This window comes from Leptidea sinapis, chromosome 2 (assembly GCF_905404315.1).
Source record: "Leptidea sinapis chromosome 2, ilLepSina1.1, whole genome shotgun sequence".
Classification (NCBI taxonomy): domain Eukaryota; kingdom Metazoa; phylum Arthropoda; class Insecta; order Lepidoptera; family Pieridae; genus Leptidea; species Leptidea sinapis.
The window spans coordinates 7,721,592-7,732,366 of NC_066266.1; the positions used below are offsets into that span (position 1 = coordinate 7,721,592).

At 34.8% G+C, this 10,775-nt stretch overlaps 2 protein-coding genes across 4 annotated transcripts in view; one reads left to right on the plus strand and one right to left on the minus strand.

The window, feature by feature from the left end:
- The window catches only part of LOC126976296 (palmitoyltransferase ZDHHC2-like), a 36,779-nt gene extending 29,984 nt beyond the window's left edge, over nt 1–6,795 (minus strand). For all 3 annotated transcript variants that reach the window (XM_050824580.1, XM_050824588.1, XM_050824570.1), the window contains exons 1-2: nt 6,491–6,795; nt 5,943–6,064 (exon numbers count right to left, since the gene is read on the minus strand). In XM_050824580.1, the coding sequence (XP_050680537.1) occupies nt 5,943–6,064; nt 6,491–6,653 (285 nt within the window). In that variant the 5' untranslated portion in view covers nt 6,654–6,795. The remainder of the gene's footprint in view (nt 1–5,942; nt 6,065–6,490) is intronic.
- The window catches only part of LOC126976118 (guanine deaminase), a 338,523-nt gene that overhangs the window by 187,779 nt on the left and 139,969 nt on the right, over nt 1–10,775 (plus strand). The window lies entirely within an intron of this gene.

Genomic DNA, 10,775 nt, shown 5'->3' on the forward strand with positions numbered 1-10,775 from the left:
GATACCAAGAAAACCCTTTTTTGTACATTAGAAATAGCTTTTAGTAAAACTCCGAAAAATAGGAAGAAATATATCCGATAATAACGCGAATAATAGACAATGTATTATCTTGATTCAAATAGGCTTTTAAATTACTGGGTCTACCTTCATTCTATGTTCAGAAAAAGTAGAGCTCGTGAGAAGAACCTAATCAATGAGTATTTTACATATTAAGATGTTAATATCACTAAATACTTATATTTAATAATTTAAGTAATTATATTTGTGTATGCCCTTTATAGTCTAACAGCATGTATATTTGTTTCATGTATAAGAAAATAAAACTTGTTTCAATCTTAAGCATGTATCACTGCCACTAAAATTTGAAAACATATACTCTTAGCTTGGTGGTCTACCTTAAAGTGAAATTGGCACACTTGTTGTATGACTTCCACAGAAGCCACAGTAGGAAGAATAGAATAAAGTATTTTACATTAGCTGTAATATACTAATATAACAAATTAATTTGTATGGTGTTGTATCCAATATATGGAATCGTGTTCTAAGTAAAAAGCAAATATATCACAAAAAGTAATAAAATAATCTTATTTATAAACACAGACGAGACCTAGAGTAACTTAAGGCGCGGTCATACCTCAATATCCACAAAAAATTGGTTTCTTAGGGAGTCGATTACAACATAACGCAATGAAAATATTCCTACGCAAAAATAAATTACAAAAAGAAGGACTTAATGAAAAATTTGAACCGAATTGAATGTATAATTAAAACTATCCAATAAAAATTTGGAAGTTGCTTCCCAAAAATAAACTTGGGAGTTAAAAATCTCTCAATTTTCAGCAATAAAATCATTCTTTTTTTTTAAGAATTTAAAAGAATTAGTATTTTTCTAAAACTTAAACCGAACAATTATTCAATTTAATATGTATATTTTGAATAAACAAAAGAAAACCAGTAAAATAAATACCCATTTGCAGCTTTGCAACTCAAATATTGTACCATTGGTTGTAGCGTTTACAATTCGAGTCAGTCCGCGCCTTAAGTCCTAATAATATTAGGACTTAATGCCTGTTTTTGCCAATTCCAATATTAATAAACATGGCGTAAGGAATGAGTATGCTAATCCAACTCTTCATTCCCCACAAAAGTTATATGTCTGTACCTTGTTTTGAGATGGTAATAATAATAAAAAATAACGGGTTGTACTCCAGGAGTGCCGGCAGAAGTGAAAACTTGAATATAAATGTAATACGTTTTTGAATATTTTGTAATGGTTAGGGAATAATTTCGCACAAATTGCTTTATTTATCAGTATATAAGTTCTAGCATTTATATATATTTCGCTATCGCACACAAAAAAGACAACTTATATTACATAAAAAATTTAACACTTCAGTTAACTATTAGGCTTCGTTCACACGGCATTGTCCTGCACGTTTTTTTGTAATAGTTTTTTTAACGTATAGTCAACCGGGTGTTCATATGGTAAATTTTCATTCGTGTGAAAACGAATAGTCGCAGTTGTCACAGTGAGTAGACGTCACTGATGGATTCACGCTGCCACCCCAAAAGACGCTCAGGTACTAAACGCTTCGGTTGCTATTCGATAAAAAACGTATGACATCGTGTCGTGTGAAGGAGACAAAGCTGTACCATATTCCACTGCGAACCGAATACGTCAAAGTTCATTCGATTTGCTTGACAAGACCGTTGAGTATGCGTTTAAACGTATAAGCGGTACACGTTTTTTTGCAGTACAATCGACGAGTGAATGGATCTATGTACGTTGTATAGTCACTATTTATACGTTAAGAAGTATACTGCAAAGAAACGTGCAGGACAATGCCGTGTGAACGAAGCCTTACAATTATTTTATATTAAAAAGTTTATCTCTCAGAAAAATCAACTCTAATGCATAATTTACTCGACTCTTTCGCTATCTTCAATACTAGCATCATCATCGCCAATCTCTAAAACTGGTACAATAGGTTTGTATGGCAGCTGAAGTAGGAAGCAAAATAAAAATAAAACATTTTGAACAAAATAATAAGTCGCATAGTAATACAAGTATAACTATCGCCTTAGGGAGAGTCTTCGCTAATGACAAAAAATGACAATTTATATTACTTGAAAAATTTAACACTTCAGAAATATTACAATTATTTTATAATAAAAACTTTATTCCTCAGAAAAATCAACGTTCATCCATAATTTCAACGACTGTCTTACGAATTTTCGATCAGGTCACGTGTCCTGACGCGAGATTAACATTTTATACCCATCCCAAGAAAAGAAAAGTGCTCAACACCGCTACACAATGTTCAATATTGGAACTCCCGGAGTGCAACCCGTATTTTTTTAACTCTTTTATAAGCTTGGTATGTATCTATGTTGCAGAATCTTCAATATGGGAAGGTATATGTATAGTATAGTATATGTATAGTATCCGGGCAGGGCAGAGCAGACTTTGTAACATATGAGCGAGTAGCATACACTGCACAAGAACATTCAATGCTTAGCCCCCACAGATTATCGCAGGTGTTTTATTTCATCAAAACAATGATGAAAAAACTTATTTAAGTATTGTGCAGACATCTCTATCAAATAAAAACAACTCTTTTATTGTATAATCAGGCTATTTCCCTGAAAACTTATTTTTTTCATCATATTTATTTAGCTATGTTACAGTATATGCTATAATTGATTTAAAAATTAAGTTTGCATTTAAAAATTGTAATGGAGGAAGAGTGATGTCTTACACTACAGACATTAATTAAAATAAATAAATAATAGTTAAAAAAAACTAAAAAGCACGCTTTATATAAAATTCAACTAAAAAATAGAAAATAAATTTAAATTGAAAATAGTGTAAAAAAATATATTTTATTGTAAAAAAAAGCGTGTGGTGTAGAAGAATTATTATTTTAATAATATCTTTAAAAGCCTTTTTAGTCAAATTAGTGTAATGTCATCGGTCCTCGATAAATATACAAAGTTTGAACGAAATCTAGGCGTTTAAAGTGGGTCAAAATCGCGCCCAAAGAAGTCGGTTACAAACATACAAAGTAAAAGCTAGTGTGTGTGCGGTTACGGGGGATACTAGTTACACAATTTTTTCTCCCTTAAGTAATCATATATAGCCACAAATACTTATATAGTATCGTTTTTAAACTATATCACAACGCACGACGGCATTTTTAAAATATTTTATTGAGACGCAAACTGATCTGCTACAGACGATGACAATTCTCATAATTGCCGCCTATCGGCCTGTAGTATTGTAAGTGTGTGCGTGGGGATATGTATTTACACGTTAATCGGCTTGTTTTGGTGCTACGCTGTTATGTAAGGTGACACGGAGTCCTTATTTTTTTCCTAGTCTGTGCCACTGTCTTTCTTATGTTGCAAGTTTGGGTGGACACACAATATGTGGGTCTTTGTCTTTGTGCTATGTTTATTTCCCTAGATAAACTTCAGCTTTGATGCTTTTTGTTTGCACTGTCAAATCATTTTCTATCACAAAAACTAATAGATGGTCAAATCAAGGTTTTTTTTAAAAGTTAATGCAACTTATAAGAGTCATTATGTTTTTCCCTGAATTCAAGTCAGCTTATAGTTCTATGTTGGCACATGATGCTACCTATATAACAATGTTTGTTTGAGTTTCTTGCTACTTCTTCTCATACGCTCAACCCTTTACGAAGTAGCGGTAAATTCAATAAGAAAAATATTTTTTTTACATATTCATAAGTGTCGTTTCCGTGACCTACATGAATAAAGTTCTTTTGATTTGATTTAACAAAGAATGACAGGAAAACTAAAAATTACAATGAATATACATATAACAATGATTACATGTCTTAATATATATAAATCCAGGTCACCCGTACACTTGTTTGTCCGACTTTTCCATAAAAAAAAAATCCAGTGCCCTGATGGTGTTTTCAGTGATCTCCTAAACTTATGTACAGATTTTTAATGGGATTATACTACTTCATGGAGTGCAGTTTATTCCAACTTAAGAGATAGGAGAATTTTTATTTAGATTTGGGACCCATAATTATTTTTATTTATATTTTTTTTTGTTTGGACATATTTTCTATAAGAGAATTTAATGACATCACAGTTTGACAGTCTACTGTGAAACAATTTCATTATAACAACAGGCAGCAAATTTTTGGAAATAATTCTTGATGTTATGTAATATTATTGACAAATTCATAAAAAAACAGTACTTATTTATTATGTACAGAACAACATCTGTCGGGTTAGCTAATATACATATATAATATGAGTAATGATTCCTTCTACGTTATTGCTTTTTATCTTGTAAACATTATATATGGCCTGAATATGTACATGTCAGCTTATCTTAATGGAGGTCTTGTCCATTGTTGACTAAACTGGCATTATCAATGTTGTACTTGTAGTTGATAAGACTAATTTAATCCAGATTTTTTCTCGGGAAGTGCCCACTAAGATACCTTCAAAATATTAAATTAAATTTGTTTTTTAATTTTTAAACACTAATATCAAACATTTTGATAGTATAGACTATGGCTGGCTAGCCTCTTAAATATGTATATAGCAGTAGACCATAATGTATGGTTTTGTGGCACACTTTCCATTTTCTAACACATCAATATTCATTATATGCAACCTATAAGCGTTCCTTTGTCAACATATTATATATTTTTATTACTGCTGTCTCACAGACTTCAAATCTTAATAAACATAGTGCTTAATCACGACCTATTTTCCACATAATATGAGTTAGAAAGAGTCTAAGCATAAATGATCTTAGCTGATATAAGTATTAAGGTTGATTTATTGAAAGATTTGATATTGATTAACATATAAATGATACTGTCTCTTAAGTACTCAAAACACAAAGAGCCAAATATTTTGATAAGCTTGTTCTATAACAAAGAAGGAGATGTTAGCCCATATCAAGAAGTGTGCATTGGTTTTCTAGGAAGGTAGGCACCGTAGGTCTTAGTTTAGTTGACGAATATGCAAGCTGGAGATTGCTTTCCGTAGGAATTTAGTATGTAGCGTAAGGAAATATTTTATGATTGGGTGCTCAATAGGTTACAAAATAATGGAGCCAAATTAAACTTAATTCACTTTAACTATTTAATATATTTTTTTAGGTTCATAGCGAGGTAGGCACTGCTTTATTCCCTATATGATATGCACACACCTGCCTGTATCATGTTTATCACTACATATTATAAAGCAAAGTCCTCCTCCGCATCTGTCTGTCTGATCGCTATAAACTCAAAAACTACTGCACCGATATTCAGGCTGTTTTCACCAATGGATAGTGTGATTCTTGGGGAAGGTTTAAGTATATAATTTGTTAAGATTTTTTTATACATTAACAATATTTATGAGGGGTGTCAGAAAAAATGCTGCCTAAACTATTTGAGATATAAGAAAAAAATTTAGGGTGGATGAATATCTTATAGGTCTACAGAAAAGTCTGTAATGGCATATATATCTTAAGGATAACATACTATATATCTTAATACTTTAAAAAAATGGCAATTATAAAGCAGTAAAAATGTAAATGCTGTTAACACAAATATGATATTATTCCTTAGCATTTTAAACAAGTTCGATACCTATTATTCTCTTATACACACCATATAATTGTTTGATACAATATGACTCTCCCCCTGACCATAATGCCTACTACTAACAAGGAATGGTAGTTGATCATTCAGAAATATGATTTTGTTTCATTTTAAACTAATTCATTCTTTAGAATGAACTATTCCCGAATACTTACATCATATTTTTTCTATTGACAGGACAGCATTTGTCGGGTAAGCTAGTATAATATATAAACATGCACAACCCAATGCAATATGCAATGCAATTAACTTAGCAACATGTAAAGAATTAAAAGGATCACAAACATAGTAAATGAGAATTACCTTATCCGGAATTGGCTTAATATCTGCAAATACAGTTCTCCAATAAGACCAAGCCAACATTATAAGCAATATATGGTATAAAATAAGATACACACACTGCTGTACAGTGCTCTCAATTGTAACTGCAAAAAATAAATAATTTGTTAACAAAGCTTACTTATTGCTAAAGAATTTCTTATTATAATTTCTTGTGTCAAATTAAAAAATGTGTGCATAAACTCATTGTGAGTAAAACTAATATGTAGCTCATTTCTTTTACGTAATTAGGTGCTATACATTTATTACCATGATTATACAATGCCATACAAGAAATTATTAAATATGAAGAACATAGAATTGACAACAAAACAAGTTATTTCGACCTGGGATGGTCTGTCTAATTGGTGATGACATATTCCAATTAAGAGCAATCAAGAGTTAACACGGGTATTAAATTTGGCAGTTTTTTACAATGAAATTTGCTGGATCTTAGCTAAATAACGTAACTTTTCTTGATTATGTATTATAAACAATTTGAAACATTTAAACCTAATGAATTAGTTACTTACATATGCATAACTGTAGTACATAAGCATAGTAAGACCATGACAAAATCGAAACGATCAACAAAACTGGAAGCCACTTGAATGCTCTCCAACACCACATATTGCACGTTCGAATACATGCACAATATCCCTTTGACACTCTATTATTTTGCACTGAAGAAGCCATTTAAATAATAATTTATTATATTACTGTGAAGTAATCCATGGTTCACTATGATAACATGCAATGAAAATTATTTGAATGGAATAGAATCATGAAGGAAATTAAAATTAGAAAATAGAAAGCTTTCTGGCTTGACGAGTGACGACTGACGTTTCACGCAAAGAGAATTTAAACACTACGTTCACGTTATTAAATTTAACGACATCTAATTGTCAACTGTCAAGTGACAAGTGTGAAGTGTGCGGTGACATCACTTTAAACTATCAAATTAAAAATCCATAGATGATTGAAAAACCCAATATATACAAATTACGTTACACGTTGTTTGTCCGCGATGGACAGATTTAAATGGGGATTACTTCATGGAGTGCAGTTTGGTCCAACTTGAGAGATAGGATTCTTTTTATTTCGATTTGCGACCCATAATTATTTTTATTACCAATATTTGTTTTGTATGGATATATTTTCTTTGAGAGAATTTAATGACGCACGGTTTGACAGTTCTGCTGTGAAACAATTTCATTATAGCAACAAGAAGCATACGTTACGAAATAATTCTTGATGTTATGAAAAATTATTGACAAATACATAAAAAACAGTATTTTATTTATTATGTGCAGTACAACGTATGTCGGATCGGCTAGTAAGTTTATAGGTCAAAGAACATACGTGCTCTTTATACATTTGTGCCTTGAGATGAAAGGCACCCTCAAACCTAATTTCTGTCATTATGTCTATGACTCATTATGTGTAAATAGTGATAAGAGATGTGCTGAGTAAGGCTTGACTCGAGTCAAACTAGATTAATTCTCGCTTTTGACTCGCTTACTCGAATACCAATAAAAATTGCGTTGAGTACGCTTGACTCACTTCTGATACTCGAGTCAGGTAAATCGACTTTGTGACTAAAAGTTGTGATTAGAAGTAAAAAAAAAGTGTCGGCGTGTAATCTTTACGCGCGATTGAAGTAAAACTTAAATATAATTAGCTTTAGGAATAATTAACAGATACATATCTATACTTTTTTTGCTTATCTGAAAGCTCATAGACAAAATAATATGTTAATTTCGTTTGCCCTTATTTGTCCCACCTATTCTAGGACATCCAGTATATAACAAATATTCTTAAAAAGTTTAAAGACAAGAAGATTTAATTTATACCATTTAATATATACTTAGATTAATTAAAGCCGTGTTATTAATAAATAATTGAATAAAAATAATAAAATTATTAATATCACACATATCAATATAAAGTGGAATTTATTCAAATAAAACAAAACTTATAACTATATTTACAATACTATGACTACATAAAATTAAAAATATCATTACGTGGAAGCGTACCTAAAATACTGGCAGCATTTCCGCGTTGGATAGCTAGGCTGATCCGTTGACCGAGATAGCTGCCAGCGCTTAGGTTTCCAGTAGCCTTATTGAGGCGCGAAGATAGTATTTTGAACATTCTCCGCGCCTCTGGGCCCCACGGGCCAAGTGTCTCGACACCAAAGGGCACAAAGATGTATGGCTCACTGGGACCAATATATTTGCGACGCTTGCCGTCTTCGGCAGTCGAAGCAGCAGCCCCAGCACCAACTGACGTAACTTGGACATGAGAAGGAGCCAGAGTGTCGACAAGCCACCAGCGTCATTCCATCAGGACGCTTGCCATCGTGGAGGATAATACCATTTGGCTCTAAAATAGCTGGTATATTAAGAGCGGCAAATGCCCTGCGGATGACTTCATTAATGCTGGCTCACGCCTGATACGTCCTGCCGATTTTTGGCAGGATAACCCGTGGCGCCCAAGAGCATTTACCTGTACACATCTACATTCATGTGGTTCATTCAATTTTATACCTAGCCGGATTGATACGCATATAGACAATGTCATATTGTCAAGTAGACTTCCAATCAGCGCAGAAGGCAAGGCTTGTAACCAAAACCCCACTCATTTTGTGTCACGGCCAAAAGACGAGCACGCTCTGTTCTGTGAGTAGATGAGATCAAAAGATCATCAAAGGCTGACTTACAAAGAAGTGCGTCCCATGCTTTTGGACACTTTAAATTGTCTGGAAAATTTTGAATATTTGCAATATTTAGCCAAGCATTGTTAGCTTCGTTCAAATACGCACTCTCTGAGTTACCTGGTACATGATTTACAATTCTAGTAACCAAAGGCTGCGCACTATGAACAGAAGATAGAAATGCTGGTAAGGCAACGCCCGAAACTTTGCGAGTACCCAAACCACCAAACCGTATCGGTAAAGAGGCTTGAAACTATGCACGTTTCTAAAATATTTTTAAGTGAAATATCAATTACATCAAGTAAATTTGGAAATTTCCATAACGGGCTAGACCTTAAGAGGTACGTAAATTTTGGAACAAATAAACAAGACCGAATAATAGTTAAGGCCATATGCAAATTAATTTTAAATAATCTGTCCGAAACGTTATTAAATTTTTTAATGTGATCATCTAAGATTGTTGGAATTGAAACAGGAAATAATGGTGAAGTGAAATTTAACTCAAGGCCGATTGAGCTAAAACTTTCTATTACAACTTTCAAATCATCTAAAACAGTGTCAAGTGGACATTGTTTTAAATGTCCACACCCAAAGTGCCATCCTCCAAGTACCAAACATTAAATTTTGATTTTAGTTTTGATATGGCGGAATGAATGGCTAGGCTAATTATTGCTGGACCAAGTGGGTTGCCTTGCTGACAGCCAACGGAAGACCAAATATTATGATTTTTGAATAATCATTTGGATGGTTTACTATAACATTGCCAAATATAATGATAGATTGCAGGAAGTGAATTATTAACTTCTCTCAGCAGAGCTCCTCTATCAATAGAGATAAAAGCATAACACATAGATGGGCGGCGGCTATTGAAAGCACGGGGGAAGGCCTGTCAGTTATATATAGGATATAGCGAAGGCCTTTGATCGTGTATGGCACAAGGCGTTCCTCTCAAAACTTCCATCATTTGGGCTACCCGAGAGCTTGTGCAAGTGGACCTCCAGCTTCCTCACTGGGCGCAGCATACAGGTCGTTCTCGACGGATATTGCTCGAACCCGAAGCCCGTGAATGCTGGAGTGCCCCAAGGATATGTGCTATCTCCTACGCTGTTTCTTCTGATATCACTGATATTTTGGACACCTCCAACATACATTGCTATGCAGACGACAGCACTGGTGATGCCGTATACACGGGCCATGCAGGTCTCTCTCGGGAAATCGTCGACCAGTGCCGGGAGAAACTTGTGTCTTCTATCGAGTCCTCTCTCGAGAAGGTCGCGGAATGGGGTAAATTGAACCTTGTCCAATTTAACCCCCAGAAGACTCAAGTTTGCGCGTTTACCACTAAAAAAACCCCATTTGTCGTATCACCGCTCTTCGACAACACTTCCCTTAAAGCCTCGCCTAGTATCGGAATACTGAGTCTCGACATCTCGAGCGATAGCCAATTTCGTGGCAATCTGGAGGGCAAAGCCCAATTGGCTTCGAAGAAGCTGGGCGTCATCAATAGAGCACGGCAATACTTCAAGCCGGCCCACATTCTAGCGCTCTACAAAGCGCAGGTCCGGCCACACATGGAGTATTGCTGTCATCTCTGGTCTGGCGCACCCCAGTATCAGCCCGATCCATTTGACCGCGTGCAACGCCGAGCAGCTCGAATTGTCGGGGACCCAGTGCTCTGTGAACGGCTGGATCACTTGGCGTTGCGTAGAGACGTCGCTTCATTGTGTGTCTTCTACCGCATTTATCACGGGGAGTGTTCCGAAGAGCTGTTTAACCTGATTCCTGTCGCTGAATTCCACCATCGCACGTCTCGCCACAAGTTAAGATATCATCCCCACCATCTGGATGTGTGGCGGTCCTCCACAGTGCGGTTTTCAAGGAGCTTTCTTCCGCTTACTACAACGCTGTGGAATGAGCTTCCTTGTGCGGTGTTTCCGGGACGATACGACATGGGTACCTTCAAAAAAAGCGCGTACACCTTCCTTAAAGGCCGGCAACGCTCTTGTTCTCTGGTATTGCAAGAGAATGTGGGCGGCGGTGATCACTTAACACCAGATGACCCGTACGCTCGTTGTCCTCCTATTCCATAAAAAAAAAAC